Source organism: Megalobrama amblycephala, linkage group LG16, assembly GCF_018812025.1.
Source record: "Megalobrama amblycephala isolate DHTTF-2021 linkage group LG16, ASM1881202v1, whole genome shotgun sequence".
Taxonomy (NCBI): domain Eukaryota; kingdom Metazoa; phylum Chordata; class Actinopteri; order Cypriniformes; family Xenocyprididae; genus Megalobrama; species Megalobrama amblycephala.
The window spans coordinates 42,567,911-42,587,281 of record NC_063059.1 but is presented as its reverse complement, the minus strand read 5'-3'; the positions used below and the strand labels follow the sequence as shown (position 1 = coordinate 42,587,281).

Genomic DNA, 19,371 nt, shown 5'->3' with positions numbered 1-19,371 from the left:
CTGGAACTAAGGACTTTGGGGTCGTTCTCGGTGAGTTTCGACCGCAAGAACCAGGGTCTAAATGAAGTTCTGAGTAAAAATTCCCTCCTCAGAAAGTCCCTGCTCACGAGGTAGCACTTTTTCAAAGTTCAGGAACTTTCGGACGTGGGACTTGGGCGCTGAACATGCTGATTGGTTTTATTTCAACAACCATTTTTGTTGAAGTGCGTGCAGTAAAAGTTGTTTGCTATTCAAATCAACAGTGGAGTTTAAAAAATATGACCGATTGACGACGAGGTTCAGGCTTTATTAAGCTTATATGTGGAGGACGAAATCCAGCGGGAACTGGAAAGTCATGCTCAGTCCTACATCACTGGACTAATTTGCGTAATCTTCATGGTACTTTAGACCGCGATGGAAACGCAGACAGCAACAGGTCCGGGGGGAAAAGTTCCTGGGACAAATTTCTCTGGGTAATTTCGGTGTAAACTCTGCTAATGGCGACCCTAACAGAAGACAACACAATCTTGCTAACCATTTCCAGCAGCTGGAAATATTCCACTTACTTAGGCATCAGCAGTTTCATGCTGCTCTGTCACACATCCTGTGAAACTCCATATTGTAGTCATTTATTGTCCTTCAGGTCAGCTGGACAACTTTTTAAAGGAGCTGATTGTCTTCAGGAGTCTTCGGCAACTTCAACATCCATCTTCGCTGCAGATTTTCACGCTTCTTTCCATCTTCAGTGCTCACCACCACAGGTACTCATGAATCAGGCAACCAGCTTGACCTCATCCACACACACAACTGTATCATTCGGGTTAAATCTCTGCACATTTCTGATCATTTGTTACTTTTAAGTTACAACTTCCTTCCGTACCACCAGCTTCTCTTCCAGTTTCATCCAGACGAACCCTTGTAGAAAGTTACAGACCTGTCTCTCCTCCTATTCATAGCAAACAATGTGTCATCCTTTCACAGAACAGATAACCAGTCAGGATTTAAAAGCAGCCACTTAACCTTGCTGTCGGTCGCTGAATCCCTACGGATTGCGAAAGTTGATCCCAAATCTTCAGTTCCCATTCTGCTAGATTATCTGCCACCTTCGACGCTGTTAACCATCAGATCCTTCTGTCCACCCTCTCATCACTTGAACAACACTTTGCTGGTTTGAATCTTACCCTTCAGGTCTGAAACGCATCATCTGGTCCCCGAGGTACCCCAGGGTTCAGTGTTTGGACCTCTCCTCTTCTCCATATACACTACATCACTGGGACCTATTATACAGGCACATGGTTTCTCCTGCCATTGCTATGCTGATGAAACACATCTCTACTTTTTATTTCAAACAGACGATCCCACAGTAGCTTCACGGATCTCAGACCATCTGGCGGATATTTCGCCATGGATGGAAAAACATCACCTACAGCTCAACCTAGTGAAGACGGAGGTTCTAGTCTTCCCAGCCACCCCCTATCAGTACGGCACAACTTTACCATCTAGCTAGGTTCGTCGACAAGTTTTGTGTGCAATCTTGGGGTAATCTTTGATGACCAGCTGACCTTCAAAGACCACATCGCAAGGACAGCACAATCATGCAGGTTTGCATTGCAAAACATCAGGAAGATCAACACTTTTCTAACAGAGCAACTTCTCATCCATGCCCTTGTTATTTCTGGACTGGACTATTGCAGTGCTCTTCTGGCTGGACTTCCAGCATGAGCAGTCAAACCTCTTCAACAGAGAGGCACAAAATCACTTTCCAGAACCTTCTCATTCACTGTTCCTCACTGGTGAATGATCTTCCCAAACCTATCCGGACAGAATCCCTGAAATGTTCAAGAAACAGCCGAAAAGTCATCTCTTCTGCAAGCACTTACTTCTTCCCTGCTTCCACTGTTTCTCAAACCCTCCCTGTTCTAGCTTGACCTATTGAAGCTTCTATCAGTTCTTGTGTTTATTGCCTCTGTAAGAAGAATCGGCTGCTGTATGTCGCTTACAGATGAGGAAATGCTGTTCTTCATCATCATGAGTTCTGTGTGCAGCTGCTCGTGTCTGAATGTGACCCTGCTGCACTGCAGAGGCTGAGCAGACCTGAGGAGTCGAGCTCAGATCTGACGGGGTTTATCCTGCGTTTGGATGGAGGAGGTTCAGTACACACACACACACACACACACACACACACACACACACACAGTGAGTGAACACTCGTCTGCTGCCTCCTGCTCTCAGTGTTTTATATCAGTAATGAATCACAGCCCCCCCCTCCCCATACGTGCTGCGTCAGTGTGTGTGACGCTCCTGTGTGAGTGTGTGTGAGTGTGTGAGTGTGTGTGAGTGTGTTTGCATTCTGAATGGATCCTCAGCCGGTTGGAATCAGCAGCGTCTCTGTGCACAGAGGTAAAACACTCTGAGAGAGAGTGTGTGTGTGTGTGTGTGTGTGTGTGTGTGTGTGTGTGTGTGTGTGTGATTATTGTCATGTGCATCATTTGTACAGTATCAGTGTGTGTGTGTGTGTGTCTCCTGCAGCTGAGAGATGCAGACTCTGCATGTCAACATCACTCTGGAAAACAGATTCAGTCACACACTCAGATCGGTCTGAACGACACACACTTCAGCAGTTCACGTGTGCAGCTGGACAATTCTAGTGTGTAATTATGTGTGATTGTAGTTTTGTGTAGCTGGTTGAGACTCTCCTGGTTGTTTCTTGTGTGTGTGTGTGTGTGTGTGTGTGTGTGTGTGTGTGTGTGTGTAGGTGACTATGAGGACGCGTCTCTCTGCGTTATTCTTTCACACCATGATCTGGGCCAGCACAGGTAAGACGTTCTTGTTTAAATTATGTTTTTGTTTCAGTTTTGCTCTTGACTTTATTTTCCTCTCTGCCAGCAGCATTTGACCCCGCCCCCAAAATTGACGGACAGCAGACCTCGTCAGTCACCGTACAGGAGAACATCACTCACCAGTTCAGCTGCCAATCAGAGGGCTGGAATCCTCAAGCCCCGCCCCTGCTGACCTGGTACCTGAACGGGGAGAGGCAGAGCGAGGTGACGGGCAGCCGGGGGGCGGGGCGTCTGGTTATGACATCACCAGGGGATTCCAGAGTGCTTAAATACGGATCCGAGCGCAACAGCACGTTCACACTCAAACCCAAGCGCTGGGACCGAGAGCTGGTGTGTGCGGCGCGAAACCCTGCCGGAGGAGAGAGTTACAACGCCACCGTCACGCTCAACGTCCAGTGTGAGTCTGAGTCGCGCTCCTGTGATAAAACAATTCATGAAATTACATTACGGAGCAGGTACATAAACAACTGTTCAAATATTAATCATCATAATAATGTTACAGAATACACATTAAACCTTATAATGATCATTTAAATCTTGATCGGTCAGATATATGACGTAAAATAATGACTTTGCAAGTGAAATTTTATGTTTGAACCACAGATGGCGATAGAGAGGTCAAAGTTCCATAGTGCAGCTTTAAAAGCTTCAACTAACTTCCCACACGTGTGTTTGTGTCCTGGTGTCTCAGTCCAGCCGGAGATCCTGCGTGTGGACGCCCATTACAGCGAGACCTCTGACCCCGGCCTCTCCCTGATCCTCTTCGCTTTGGTTCGGTCCAACCCCCCCGCCACCATCACGTGGGTGGATCGGTCCGGTCAGCTGCTGGCCAACAGCTCCGACTTCCTCATCCTGGACTCACGGAGCTTCCCGTGGCTGGCCAATCACAGCCTACAGGTCACTCTGAGCAGCCTATCAGGAAACATCTCTGTGAACGCCAACAATAGCCTCGGCTCCGCCCACAGCAACCTCACGCTCACAGGTGACACGACACGTTATTCATTATTCATATTAGTAAATGTTCTGTTTTTTGAAAGAAATTAATACTTTCATTCATCAAGGACGCACTAAATTGATCAAAAGTGACAGTAAAGACATTCATCAAAGAATCCTGGAAAATAAAATGTATTCCACAGAAATATGAAGCAGCACGGAAGAGGATTAGGGCCAAACAATATATATTAAAAAAAAAACTATATCGAGATTAAAGTCGTATTTCGACAAAAAACTAGTGAAATTTCGACAAAAAAAAAGTTGAAATAAAATGTTGAGAATAAACTCACTTAATTTTGAGAATAAAGTCGTGTTTCAAGATTAAACATTAAATTTAAAAAAAAAAAAGTCTAAATAAAATATTGAGAATAAAGTCGTGTTTCGAGATTAAATTCGTTAAATTTCAAGAAATAAATAAATCGAAATAAAATGTTGAGAAAAAACTCATTAAATTTCTACAAAAAAAAAGTTGAAATGAAATGTTGACAATAAACTCACAAAATTTTGAGAAATAAAATGTTAAGAAAATAAATAAATAAAATGTTGAGAATAAACTCATTAAATTGAGAATAAAGTCATGTTTCGAGAAAAACTCGTTAAATTTCAAGAAAGAAGTTGAAATAAATTGTCGACAATAAACTCACTAAATTTTGAGAAATAAAATGTTAAAAAAATAAATAAAATGTTGAGAAAAAACTGAGAAATTGAGAATAAAGTCATGTTTCTGGAAAAACTCGTTAAATTTCAAGAAAAAACGTTGAAATAAAATGTTGACAATAAACTCACTAAATTTTGAGAATAAAGTTGTTGTATTTCGAGAAAAAAATTGTTAAATTAAAAAAAAAAGTTGAAATAAAATGTTGAGAATAAACACATTAAATTTTGAGAATAAAGTCGTGTTTCAAGATTAAAGTCGTTAAATTTCAAGAAAAAAGTCTATATAAAATATTGAGAATAAACTCATTAAATAAATCTAAATAAAATGTAGAGAAAAAACTTGTTGAATTTCAAGAAAAAGAGTCTAAATAAAATGTTGAGAATAAACATTAAATTTTGAGAATAAAGTCCTATTTTGAGAAAAAACATTAAATTTCGACAAAAAAAAAGTTGAAATAAAATGTTGAGAATAAACTCATTAATTTTGAGAATAGTCGTATTTCGAGAAAAAACGTTAAATTTAGAAAAAAAAGTTGAAATAAAATGTTGAGAATAAACATTAAATTTTGAGAATAAAGTTCTTTCAAGATTAAACTCGTTAAATTTCTACAAAAAAAGTTGAAATAAAATGTTGAGAATAAACTCATTAATTTTGAGAATAGTCGTATTTCGAGAAAAAACATGTTAAATTTAGAAAAAAAAGTTGAAATAAAATGTTGAGAATAAACATTAAATTTTGAGAATAAAGTTCTTTCAAGATTAAACTCGTTAAATTTCTACAAAAAAAGTTGAAATAAAATGTTGAGAATAAACTCATTCAATTGAGAATAAAGTCATGTTTTGTGAAAAAATCGTTAAATTTAAAAAGTTGAAATAAATTGTCAACAATAAACTCACTAAATTTTGAGAAATAAAATGTTACGAAAATAAATAAATGAAATGTTGAGAAAAAACTTGTTAAATTTCTACAAAAAAAAGTTGAAATAAAATGTTGAGAATAAACTCATTAATTTGAGAATAAAGTCATGTTTTGTGAAAAAACTTGTTAAATTTCAAGAAAACAGTCGAACTAAAATGTTGAGAATAAACTTGTTAAATTTTGAGAATAAAGTTCAAATAAAATGAGAATAAACTCATTACATTTTGAGAATAGTCATTGTTTCAAGAAAAAAAAAAAATTTTGAGAAATAAAGTCTAAATAAAATGTTGAGAATAGACGCAATTTTTTTTAATAGACGCGAGTTTTTTCTCGAAACACGACTTTCCTCAAATTCTCAAAATGTAATGAGTTTATTCTCTAAATTTGTTTTTTATTACTTTATTCTCAAAATGTAATGACTTTAATCACGAGATGGTTTTATGCTTTTATTATAACTCGGCCCTAATCCTCTTCCGTACAGCACGACTGTTTTCAACACTGATAATAATCATAAATGTTTCTTGAGCAGCAAATCATCATATCAGAATGATTTCTGAAGGATCATGTGACACTGAAGACTGGAGTAATGATGCTGAAAATTCAGCTTTGATCACAGGAATAAATTACACTTTACTATATATTCACATAGAAAACAGCTGATTTACACTGTTATAATAATTCACATACTTTACTGTATTTTTGATCAAATTAATGCAGGCTTGGTGAGCAGAAGAGACTCTTTCAGAAACATTAAGAAATCTCGCTGGTGTAAGTCATGTAAATGTAAGAGTTTGTGTCCCGTTCCTCCAGAGTTCCTGCAGTCGCGGGTGGAGGTGCCGATGTTTGGGATAGTGACGGGAGGCGTCGCCGGCTTCATCACCCTCCTCATCTTCACCCTGATGGTGTTCTTCCTCCTACAGAAGGACAAAAGCAAAGCCGTCGGTACAGTGACTGAACGCTGCAGACCAAAGCTTTAATGTGAATGTATTCATGTGCTCTGCAATGAAACGCTTGTGTCTCTGTTGTTTCTCAGAGGAGCCCGTCGCCGTTCATCTGTCCTCCCAACGGTGCGTCTCCCAGCATTCCCTGCTAATCATAACAGCACTGAAAGACTGATCTGCTGACTGTGTCCTGCTGTTTGTGTTGCAGTCATGACATGGTGAAGGTCCAGGTGAACGGCGTGTATCTGCCCAGAGAGAACATGTCCTTACCGTCACACGTGCAGCTGAACGATGACCGGACGCTCTGTAAGGGTGAGTCGCGCTCCCGTCCAGCGCTGGAATATCTGTGCGGTACTGCACCACCTGACCAACACCACTCACTCAAGCTGACGTGTTTCAGGGCGGCAGATCTCCAGACCCAACACACTGGAGAGGAGACGCGCGGACGAGGAAGAGGAGGATCTGTCTGCGGCCTATGCTGCTCGAGGTCAGAGGTCATGACCTGTGTGCCACACGCTTAAAGGGACAGTTCACCCAACAAAGTAAATCCTGTCATCATTTAAGCTTCAGAACACAATTAAAGATTTTTTAATGAAATCTGAGAGATTAAAATAAATCCATATGAACGGAGCGGTTTAAACATTGATGAAGAACATAAACAGAAGCTTTCTTGACCCACATGAACAAACCTAATTGGTTCTTGAGCTTCTGTTTACCATATTTGATGAGCTGATCAATGTTTATATGTTAATAAATACCTAAATCAAAGTAAATGATGACAGACTTGACATTTTTAAGTGAACTGTCCCTTTAAGAATGGAAGAGCCACTGAAGAACCTTCAAAAACATTTTATTCTCTAGTAATATTTCTATTTACATTTTAGTAGAATTTGATTTTTGGGTGAACTGTGCCTTTAAATATCTCTTTACTGAGCTGTGCGTGAGTCTCGTAGATGTGAATGATTGTGTCTCGACAGGTTTCGCTCGCTATCCGATGGTGGGATACATCTATAAAGTGAGCAGCACCAGCAGCGACGAGATCTGGCTCTGAACATCTGACCTCTGACCTCTGACCTCACGCCTGATCCACCTGACGCCTGTAAGGTCAACATGACAGCGGGCAGAACGTGATTCGGTTTCATCGTTCTTATAAATCAAACGTCAGGTGACAGGCAGACTGCTTTGTCCTGGTGAAGAACTACACTACCCATAATCCACTGTTCAGCGAATCCACTGTTACTATGGAAACGGGGACGTTTTTCACCCCAGACTAGCTAGGGGTCAGTAACGAACATTAGTTAATTGCAGTGCTGCTCTTACAATCAGAGAAAGTCCTTGAAAAGACCAAAACAGTGAGAGTGCTTCATGGGATCTGTAGTTCATTCGCTCCTGTTCATTAACGGACTCCACACTGTACTGACTGTAAATATGTGCTTTCATCAGTATTTACCCAGAGTTCTTTGCTGCTATAGGAATGCTACATCATATCTGTGTAATATAAATGAATGTTCACTAAATCTGCAGATGTTGTGAAATACGTATAAATGAACAGAAGTTTAAGAGTATTCTTGCTGTGTATGTAAATATGTGTAAAGCTGATTATGAAGAGGTCCAGCAGGAGGCGCTCTAGTTTAACTGCAGCTGTACCTGAGATTAACTGCTGCTGCTGAATTATTATTATTAATATTAATATTCTCTCTCTTGCTTGTGAAAGTTGCTGTATCAGTTCTATGATGAAAATACCTCAATAAAGTCTGGAGAAACATCACATCTCACTCCATCAGTGTAATAATGTGTGTGAGTTTGTGTGTGTTTTGAAGATGTTCGCAGGTGTTTGTGGTCTTCAGTTTACGGCACCGGAAGTCAATGTGGATCGATCTTTCATCTGCAGTTTTTGGCTCTTTATTGATGTCAGACTGTGTGTAAGAGCTCGAAAACAGCTATAAACACTCATCTGTGTTTCTCTCGACTGGAAACGGTTATTTTATTATCTTGATCTTTTGTTTCTTGAGCTTTTGTTTCAGGTAATGTTACGGAGAGTTTGAGTTTCTTCATCATTGTTTGTCTCAGTTCAGGTGGATGAAGTTCAGATGGTGTTCTGACTTCCGGTTCATCGCAGTCTTTCAGCGTCAGCGTCTGAATCACACGATCCGGAGACTCTGAGGTACGAAACTATCTGACAGAAATTATAAAGGTAAATCAGCGATATTTATGATATTTAAATGCATAGTTAGTGGATTTGATTTTTTTTTTAATTAAATAATGTTGCACTGTAACTTTAATGTAATATTAAATAAACACTTTTGTTTGTTAACATTTTTCTGTAACACTTTACAATAAGGTTTCATTTGTTAACTGTATTATTTAGCATGAACTAACAATGAAAAATACTAATACAGCATTCATTAATCTTAGTGAATGTTATAACATTTACTAATACATTATTATTATTATTTAATGAACCTGAGGTAACATGAACTGTGTAGCTATTTTATTAAATAACTTTAATAAAGATGAATAAATACTCATTGTTAGTTAATGAATCAGGTTCAATTCTTTGTTAATTCATGATCATTCATAAAACATTAATTTTACAACTTTAGCCTATGTAGAAATTAATTTTAACCAAAATTAATAAATGCTGTAAAAGCTTTGCTCATTGTTGTTTAGAAACATCCATTGCATATTAATAAATATTAATAATCTGAAGCTTATTGTAAGGTGTTATCAAATGTTTTATTTATAGTTTTAGAATATGAACGTGATTTTTAATGTTGTGTTTTTACGAATAAAACACTTCTGTGTTTGTCATTTTTGAGTTTAGCTTGAGATCTGATGATTTCTGCGGTGTTTGATTAGTTTATTTAGTCTGTGAAGCTCATTTCAGCGAGTTCGGCTGATACAGACAGTCGAGTTGTAGTTGATGTTGGAGACGAGCAGCTCGAGATCATGGCGGATCTCACGCTCGTGACTACAAAATGGAGGACAGTGAATCTGACACAACAACAACAGATTCACCTCTTTATTTACAGGGACGAGAGAGTAATAATCATCATAAAACATCACTGAGAGACATGGAAAGACGCTTGTTCTGGTTGTTCTGCCTGCTGACAGCTCTGGGATCAGTGGAATCAGCAGATGAAGCAAAGATAAGAATCAACTTCAGCTTGAGATATTTGCTATTTCACAGCCACAGTAGTATTTCATGGAAATACTGAGGGATTTAAAAAAAAAAAAAAAAGCTAATTGTAACTTTTTATCTCACAATATGGAGAAAAAGTCAGGATTGCAAGATTTAAACTCAGAATTGTGAAATAAAAACTGGCAATTAACTTTTTATTTTTTATTCCCTGATGGAAAACAAGCTTTCGTAGTATTTTGCTATCAGTGACAAAGGTGTAATAATCTAACCTCCTGTTCCTGTTCACTTTACAGGTCCAGAAATCACTATTTCCAATAATGATCTGAAATGTGACAAAGGTCAATTTGATTCTAAGCCGAAGTCACTGTTGGAGGATGCACATGTGATCTACACATGTACAGACAACACCACTGATGGGTGTCCTGAGGATGAGAACTGTGCCAAACAAACAATCCTCGTCAAAGTCCTGAGTGAGTGAAACGTGTCTGTTTTGGAGCGCTGAGAGTGACCTCCACTTCTGTATAAAACATGAATTATATGCTCTATAATTGTATTGAACAGTGTGAGAAAGTCTTGCTTTATCGATTTAGAGCTGAATCGGACACATCTCGTCTGTATTTTACTTCATCTTCTGCAGCTGCTGGTATAAATCAAACGGGTCGTCCAAACACACGTGTTTCCACACTATTATACTCAATGATCAGTACAATAAAATAAAAAACTGCCAGAATAATTCAATAAACATATTCACAGAATATGTGTATGCACATTTGAGCATTTAAAACTGTAATTTACAGTTTTTTTCGATTGCTAAACGACAGTGGGCACAACTGGAGTCACATGTGCAAAACTCTAACTACAGTCTGCACAGCAGCAGTTCATGTGGACCAAACTCTAGTTCGTTTTTCATTGCTTGAACACAGTTTTCAAAACTCTACACACTTATCCCATGACTTTAACCACAACCTGCACAACACTGTGGATTTACAGCACTTTGTTCAAATGCTAACACACTGCTGTCAAAACTGTGAACCACACATTCAAAACAGAAGATTTCAGCCTTGTGCCTTTCAAACACTGCAATTTCAGCTGAAAGGCTAAGCAGGTGTCTTGTTTTAGACTTGTTAGTGAACACACACACACACACACACACACACACACACATATATATATATATATATGTAACTCATTACTGTAATTCTGTAATTCCGTAAATTACTACAGACTATTGAAGCAAACTGATAATTTTCATGTACCTTAAAGAATTATGTTCTAAAAATTTAAATAAATCATGTGAAAGAATGTCACTGTTTTCTTTGAAGAAAATATTACTTTGTATGAAAAAGTAAACTGCTGAATTATGAAGGCCTCGCTGCTGCTGACAAACATCTAATAACACTGATCATAAATGATGAATCACAAGCTGAGGGAAACGCATCATGGAAACACACACGACACTAAACTACTGCAACACACATTCATTAAACAACATTAAAGCACATAACTGATACAACAAACATCAAAACCGTCACACAGGGAATTCTGGGAATGTCAGTTTGGGGCTTTTCACTGTAAATTATAAGATGCTTTGTTATTTTTTACTCCTAAACACTGTATATTTAACAGTATTTTCTGTAAAATTACATGAAAGGTTTGATCTATTACAGTAAGAGAACTTAATACTGTTAATCAACAGGGTTTTACTGCAGCATTTTTTTACTCTTTTACACTTTCTTAAAAATAAAGTTTCCAGAAGGGTTTTTTTTTCACAGTGATGCAATAGAAGATCTGTTTCTGGTTTCCCAAAGACTCTTTCAGTGATCAGTTCTTAAAAAAAACAATTATTCTTAGTGTGAAGAACATTTCAATAATCTAAAGAAACTTTTCTGCATGGAAAGATTATGTGGATGTTAAAGGTTCTTCATGGAACCATAGATGCCTACACTAAAGAAAATGCTGGGTTAAAAACAACCCAAGTTGGGTTGAAAATGGACAAACCTAGCAAGCAGGTTGTTTTAACCCAGTGGTTGGGTTAAATGTTTGTCCAAACCTGCTGGGTAGTTTTATTGAACTCCACTATTGTTTAAAAATGACTATATGTCTGGCTTAAAATGAACCCAAAATATTTTAGAAATTAAAAATCAGACACATAATTACTAGAGGCAACAATAATTATCAAAAGGTGAACATTTATTAATAAGCAGTTTTAATACATGTTTATTGTTTAATTATTATTCATTAAACTTATTAATAAATATTCAATTATTTAACATATTCATAAATGTTAATTTCCAACATATTTTGGGTTCATTTTAAGCAAACAATACAGTAATTTTTAAACAATAGTTGAGTTAAATAAATAAAACAGCAATCATTTAACCCAATCGCTGGGTTAAAACAACCTAATCACTGGGTTGTCCATCCAACATTTTTTTTAGAGTATAAGAAGCTTTATTTTGAAAGTGCAGTTAAAATTATCGTCATCTGTATGGCTACTGTCTTTAATTATTATGTACTTAAAAAAATACCCAAGTTCTGTGTAGATATTGTGTTCATGCTGTTGAGGGGGATACGGGTAAGGTTAGGACAGGTTTGGGTTTAAGTGTGGGTTAAAAGGTCAAAAGTGTAATTATAGATATAACTACAGAAATTAATTAGAGCTCTGATTACATGCAGGTATTTTTAAAATATAAGTACAATGTAAAACGTGTATGTACATAATAAGTGCGTTGTATCAAATGAGTGATTTAATGTAAGTACATAGTAGTTAAAGACTCCTAATATAAAGTGTTGTTGTGTGAATGTGTTCCTGCAGGCAGTGAGAATATGATCCAGCTGAACACGCCGGCGCTGATCACAGTTATAGTGAGTGATATCCTCGTCACGATGATGATCGGATGGGCCGTTTACAGCGTCTGCGCTCAACCCAGAACCAGGAGCAGCTACCAGGGCAACAAAGGTGCGTCGCGCTCACAGTCCGCTTCACATTCATGCAGATATCAGAAATCACTCATCCGTCTCTCTCTGTGTCTCTCCAGCCTCTGACCGGCAGAATCTGATCACGAATAATTCAGCAGGAGATATGTATCAGGTACGAGCAGCGTCAACATCTGGAGAAACCATAAAATCTAATACTAACATGTTATATAATGTGTGTCAGAGGATTTCACAGGGTCCGTGGGGAGTCTGTGGAAAAGTGTAGAGAAAAATTGTTTCACAGTAAACTGTAAAAATGTAATTAAAATAATATTAAACAAATAAGATGAATGTACTGAATTTGACATGATCCCTCTAGATGAATCAAGTTGTTTTGGTAACACTTTAGTTAACATGAAATAACAATGAAAAATACTTCTACAACATTTATTTATCCTAATATTAAACTCAACATTTACTAATGCATAATTAAAATCAAACACAACTGTAGAAGAGCAGCTGTATTTTATTAATTTGAATAATGGTTATTGCATATTTGTTAAATTAGACTAACTAACATTAACTACTGAGACTGAGACCATTATTTTATTCTATTGACAAACAAAATGTTGTGTTTCTATATTTTTTGTACATCTAAAAATACTCTAATGATGGGTAAAATATTAATATTGGAAACTAAGAAAACCCAGATAATATTTGAGATAAATTTATAATATTTAGATTTTTCACAGCTTGAATTCGGTCTGTATACATGTCGATTTCTAGCTGGCTTTAATACATTATTAAGAGGTTCCTCACTAGAGGATAGTCATTAAATTCAGACTATTAATGTGAAGTTTTATTAAATTATTGAAATGAATGTAATTCTCTAACATGTGTTTTATCTGTTGTCCAGCCGCTGAACGCGCGCTCGAGCGAGTACAGCACTCTTCACGGGGCGCGCAAACCGAAGAACTCCAAACACCCGCTGTCACCCTGAGATTATGAGAAGAAATCTGCTTCATCAAATACAGCTGTGTTGCTCTTTAAAACGCTTTCATTAAAGCTCTGATCTCTTTATTTGATTTAGCGTTCCTGTAAATGTAGATGCTTCAAGTAAACGCTTTCGCTCGAGTCAATAAAATCTGTCCTTTACTATCAGAGCTGTGCTGTCGATTCTTTCAACAAAGATTCATCCCAGAACAAAGTGATTTCATCTGAGTTTATTAAAGTGATGTTGTTGATGTGATGTTGATATTGTTCTGCAGACGCTTTGCTGCTCACATAAACGCACTGTCGATTACAGTAAAGATATGAATATAATGCAGGTAGAACCACAAATAAAATATTGTGAACAACTAAAAAGGATCGTTCTGTCATCATTTGTGTGCTTCAAACCTGTATGACTTTCTTTCATAAAACAGAAAAGAAGATATTTTGAGAAATATCATTGAAAATCAATGTTGTTTGGTTCCCGATGTTCTTCGAAATATCTTCTTTTGTGTTCAGCGGAAGAAGTGAAGTAATTCATGTTTGAAACGACATTATGGGAAATAAATGATGAAATAAATCCAGTTCAGCTTTATGACGTCGTCAGAACTCTGTTTTAATAAACCGTTGTCTTTGATTGGTTATTATTAGTCACTAGATAATTTCTGGTATGTCTTCTTTGTGGTTTCCGTACAGAGACGAAAGCAGCAAACCGCCTGCAGCACAATATCAACGTTCACATCAACCTCACAGACACGAGCATTTATACATCCACACACACAAACCCAGATAACAAACTTACATTCTCAGAGTTTTTTCTAATGTTTCCATTCGGTTATGAAACGGCAGTTCTGAATATTCTCTGAACGTTCAAAACATCCATTTTATTAAATATTTTAAAACTTTTTTTCTTGATTCTTCAAACATTATGGGAACGTTACTTTTGAATTTTCTCTGAACGTTCTGGAACAAGTAGTATCATTTAGAAATGTTAGACGAACATCCAAGTTATTAAAGACCAGATATCTCTGAATGAACGTTCTGGTAACGTTACTGGAAGAACGTTTGTTCATAACTTTGAGAGAACCTTGGCAGAACATCAGCTAAGGTCCTGAGAACATTCCGGTTAGCTGGGTTTATACATTCTCACAAACGCACACATGCACGTCCTGTTTCTATACTGCAGACCACCGTATGTGAAAGTATTATAGTTTTTTACAATCACTAGGACACATTTCTCAATACTTAGGTCACGTTTTCAAAACTCTTCTTCACACAGTTCATGGGACGCTAGCGTTCTGCCACTGACAACCAGACTTCATTATAATAGCACCCATCCCGAGAGGACAAAAGTCTCTACTTCAAGCCCCAACCATACTTGGGGAGGGAGGTAAATGTAATAGAGGGACGCAATGTGGATTGCCCAACATAATTCCATCTGCCTATTATATAAACCCTAAGAGAGTATTTGTTTACAGGGAGCTTTCAGCCCTGGAGAGGGTGGTAAAAGAAGAGTGTGTTCTGCCCAATGTGACTCCTTTATCACACGACCCGGCCACAGGGTCACAGGCCTACTTAAAACCCAACAACAGTTGGGAAAGGAGGCAAATGAAAAGACAGACACTGTCCATAATAATTCATCTGCCTTACCTGAACCCTGAGGAATAAATACGTTAAGAGAATCTCTTAGCCCTACTTAAACTCTGAAACAAATTGGAGAGGTGGGTAAAACGAGGAACATGGGACGCATAGTGTACTGCACATAGCAGCTCTCATTACCAAGCAGCCCTGACCTAAGAGGAGCACTTTAAACCCCAACACCAGTTTGGGGATAGAGTTAAATACAATAGAGGGATGCTTGCAGACTTCCCAAAAAAAATTCCATCTACCTTACATCAACCCTAATGTATCTTCGCCTAGAGCAGGGGTGGTGAACGTTGGTCCTGGAGAGTTTTTATTGAACCCTAATAAAACACCTGAACCAGCTAATTAAGGTCTGAATGGTTACTGGAAAGCTACAGGCAGGTGAGTTTTTATCAGGGCTGGACCTGAACTCTGCAGGAATGTGGCTCTCCAGGACCGGAGTTCACCACCCCTGGTCTAGAGGTAAGCTCTCTAGCTCAGTGTTTCTCAACCCTGGTCCTGAAGGACCCCCAACACTGCAGGTTTTGTCTTTCTCCCTAATTAAACACACCTGATTCAACTCATCAGCTCATTAGAAGAAACTCCACTACCTGAAATGAGTGTGTCAGACAGAGGAGACTTTCAAAATGTGCAGTGTTGGGGGTCCTCCAGGACCAGGGTTGAGAAACACTGCTCTAGCACTACTTAAACTTCGATAAACCATTGGAGAAGAAAAGAGAAGGATGCATGATGTTCTATCCAACACGACTCCCTTTACTATAGCTTCTTGCACACTGTCGACTGATAGCAACCCATCCACAAGGGAGCGCATTATCCTACTTGACCCTTATTCATTAAGGAGTATAAAAGAGATGATTTACTATCTACCTCATTAGCTCTAGGAGGACACGGTGTCTGTGATTTCCAACAAGAATGTCAAGTTGGCATCTGCAGATGGCGCCGCGGATTGTGTTTACCGACAATGGTTTAGTTGGCATCTGCAGATGGCGCGGCGGATCGTGTTTACCGACAGTGGTTTAGTTGGCATCTGCAGATGGCGCGGCGGATCGTGTTTACCGACAGTGGTTTAGTTGGCATCTGCAGATGGCGCGGCGGATCGTGTTTACCGACAGTGGTTTAGTTGGCATCTGCAGATGGCGCGGCGGATCGTGTTTACCGACAGTGGTTTAGTTGGCATCTGCAGATGGCGCGGCGGATCGTGTTTACCGACAGTGGTTTAGTTGGCATCTGCAGATGGCGCGGCGGATCGTGTTTACCGACAGTGGTTTAGTTGGCATCTGCAGATGGCACGGCGGATTGTGTTTACAGACAGTGGTTTAGTTGGCATCTGCAGATGGCACGGCGGATTGTGTTTACCGACAGTGGTTTCTGGAAGTATTCCTGGGCCCATTTAGTAATGTCATTGACACAGTTATGCCGATGAGTGATGCAGTGTCGTCTGACGGCCCGAAGACCACGGGCATCCAATAAAGTCTTCGGCCTTGTCCCTTATGCACAGAGATTTCTCCAGGTTCTCTGGTTCTTTTGATGATGTTATGCACTGTAGATGATATTTGCAAAGCCCCCAAACAAGCTAAAAAAACCCCAGGAGACAAGAGTGGATATAGGCAATAAGACATGAAACATCAGCAGGAAGAATGGGTAAATTGTGGGTAAATTTTAGTTTCTCAATACATCTCCTCCTCTCAGGTTCACACAGGGTGGTGAAGTAATCCTTTGACATGGCTAAAAATAATATATATATTTTAGCATATCCTGTTGCTGATTACGTTCCCCTCCAGTGGGTGTAGTTCTCAGAGTAATATGACACATTGCACTCTGTCTCAATTACCTGTATCTGGTTTTGTGTCCTTAAACGCTTGTTTTTTGGGGGGGCTCAACAGCTTATAAAAACTTAGTTCTGGGTTTTTTAGCTTGTTTGCTGTACATCCTATCACACAGCAGCTTTTAGATTTTCTTAATTTTTTAGTTGTAAGTCAGAAATTACAAGATGGCAACTTCAAGCAATACAAAAATCCGGCCCTGGTGCCTGTCCTTCTCCCCTCAAACATTAACAAAAAGAAGCATTGCACAATGATTTCTTTTGTAAAGTTTCTTTACAAGTTTCTCTTTTTGTATAGATGGTAATGAATTTTGAAATATAGAATTTCAATGATAGTATTTAATTTTATTACTGTAGAAATCTAACAATTTGCTGTATAATTCAGTTTTGTATTATGTTTTGGCCTTAAGTTTGTGAGAAAAGAATTAATGTCATTTAAAAGATGTTGTCACTGAATGCATTTTGAACCAAAGCAATGATTAAAGATGATCAACGGTTCAGCCACATAGACTGATGCTGTTCTCACTTTGTGAAAAGTTTTGAAAAAGTGACCTGTGTAAGAATTGAGATAAACTATTTAAAGCACAAATCACTCCACAAGTTACACAAAATCAACTTTATTTTTCACTTGTATTTTCCCAGTACAGCAGTTGCATCATTCAATCCTTGACTCGGTTCATTCAGATTTAAATAAGTTTGCATAAGATAAAATCTAGAATGAATCGTTCTTGTAAAAACATGAAAACAAGATTACCAACATACAAGAAATCACACAATCTTAAAAACAACAAAGCACAGAGACAGACGTGTTTAGTTACAGTATTTCACATGCTGATGTTTCCATCATGAGTTTCCGATGTTTCATGAGCAGAAGTTTCCAAACGCAGAGTTACTCTCACGAACCGTATATAAACATCACAAACACTGATCAGTGAGTCTCGATCTGACTCTCACATGAATGTCAATAATCAATAATATATACTGTGGAACAAATGGGGCTGTTTAAGAAACACTATGATTCATCAGAGTTTAATTCGGAAACTGTTTTACAGTAAATCTCTTGTACACGCATCTGAAGCGTCTATTTGTGAAGGCCTGCGTACAAATCAGTGCTGCGCGTGTTATGATTCAGTCTCTGAAAACACAAACACACAAAAAAATTAGTACAATCAAAGTTTACAGTTAATCATCTGCTAAATACTCACAAATGCTCATTCATTTCATGTATTTATTCAGTGAGACACTTGAGATTGTGTTACGCAGTGTGGAATATAGAATATATATTCACTATATAACAGTCTTAATGCATAAATAAATAATATTCATGTTGCTGAAACATGATTCAGTGAATCACATCGATTGTCCTCATCGTTCAGCAGATCTAGGGGTGTGATGTTAACTAGGTCTGTGTTCTCAGAACGTTCTGTCAAGGTTCTCTCAAAGTTATGAACAAACATTCTTCCAGTAACGTTAATAGAACGTTTGTTCAGAGTTATCTGGTCTTAATATAATGTTCTCAAAACATTAGAACAAAAAAAATATTTTTACAGCGTTTTATTTCAGACATATTTTAGTTGGACATTTGTTTAACATTTTTTAAATGTTTCTATTCGTTTCAGAGAACATTCAAAAGTAACGTTCCCATAATGTTTGAAGAATGATACAATGGAATGTTATGCAAACATTCAATAACCAAAAAACAAAAAGTTATAAAAGAGAACACTTTTTAAGAGAACATTCAGAAATATTGTTTTCATAACTTAATGGGAATGTTAGCAAAACATTCTTAGAACGTGTTTTTGTTAGCTGGAACACTGGATTATTGACCAATCACAGCACACTTTGATGAAACACTCCTTAATAACTACATTCAATGTCATATAAAATTCAGCTTTGACATTATTTCACATCATGCATTCACACGTACCTCATAGTCTGGGTTTGGAGGTGGAGGAGCGCCTGCTGTTCGTAATTTTGATGCTGTAGAAAAACAAATTAAACTATGAAAATGGTGAAATATTTTGTGTTGAATAAAGAATAACAGATGTGTGTGTGTGTGTGTGTGTGTGTGTGTGTGAGTGTGTAGGTGTGTGTGTGTGTGTGTGTGTGTGTGTGTGTGTGTGTGTGTGTGTGTGTGTGAGTGTGTAGGTGTGTGTGTGTGTGTGTGTGTGAGTGTGTAGTGTGTGTGTGTGTGTGTGTGTGTGTGTGTGTGTGTGTGTGTGTGTGTGTGTGTGAGTGAGAGAGAGAGTGTGAGTGTGTGTGTGTGTGTGTGTGTGTGTGTGTATGTTAGTGTGAGTGTGTGTGAGTGTGTGTGTGTTTGTGTGTGCGTGTGCATGTGTGTGTGTGTGTGTGTGTGTGTGTGTGTGTGTGTGTGTGTGTGTGTGTGAGAGAGAGAGAGTGTGAGTGTGTGTGTGTATGTTAGTGTGAGTGTGTGTGTGTTTGTGTGTGCGTGTGCATGTGTGTGTGTGTGTGCGTGTGTGTGTGTGTGTGTTGTACCTTTCTGCTGTGTGCTGTCCGTGTTTTTCGAC

General features: G+C 38.2%; 2 protein-coding genes across 3 annotated transcripts in view; one reads left to right on the top strand and one right to left on the bottom strand.

Moving 5' to 3' along the window:
• The first annotated feature begins 256 nt into the window (after nucleotides 1-256).
• LOC125248785 (transmembrane protein 25) lies at nucleotides 257-8,097 on the top strand. 2 transcript variants are annotated; one of them, XM_048160900.1, is made up of 9 exons: nucleotides 257-2,379; nucleotides 2,735-2,795; nucleotides 2,866-3,216; nucleotides 3,511-3,801; nucleotides 6,199-6,330; nucleotides 6,422-6,455; nucleotides 6,538-6,641; nucleotides 6,730-6,816; nucleotides 7,307-8,097. In XM_048160900.1, exons 2-9 carry the CDS (start codon nucleotides 2,741-2,743, stop codon nucleotides 7,378-7,380), a joined length of 1,128 nt encoding a protein of 375 aa, XP_048016857.1. In that variant the 5' UTR covers nucleotides 257-2,379; nucleotides 2,735-2,740; the 3' UTR covers nucleotides 7,381-8,097. The 2 variants fall into 2 exon arrangements, with proteins under 2 accessions (XP_048016857.1, XP_048016858.1); XM_048160901.1 differs by having other exon boundaries at nucleotides 258-2,379; nucleotides 2,869-3,216.
• Nucleotides 8,098-17,444: 9,347 nt separating this feature from the next.
• The window catches only part of LOC125249682 (T-cell surface glycoprotein CD3 epsilon chain-like), a 2,639-nt gene continuing 712 nt past the window's right edge, over nucleotides 17,445-19,371 (bottom strand). The window contains exons 3-5 of the mRNA XM_048162023.1: nucleotides 19,340-19,371; nucleotides 18,771-18,823; nucleotides 17,445-17,978 (exon numbers count right to left, since the gene is read on the bottom strand). The exon at nucleotides 19,340-19,371 is cut by the window's right edge and continues 103 nt beyond it. Of these exons, the coding sequence (XP_048017980.1) occupies nucleotides 17,925-17,978; nucleotides 18,771-18,823; nucleotides 19,340-19,371 (139 nt within the window). The 3' untranslated portion in view covers nucleotides 17,445-17,924. The remainder of the gene's footprint in view (nucleotides 17,979-18,770; nucleotides 18,824-19,339) is intronic.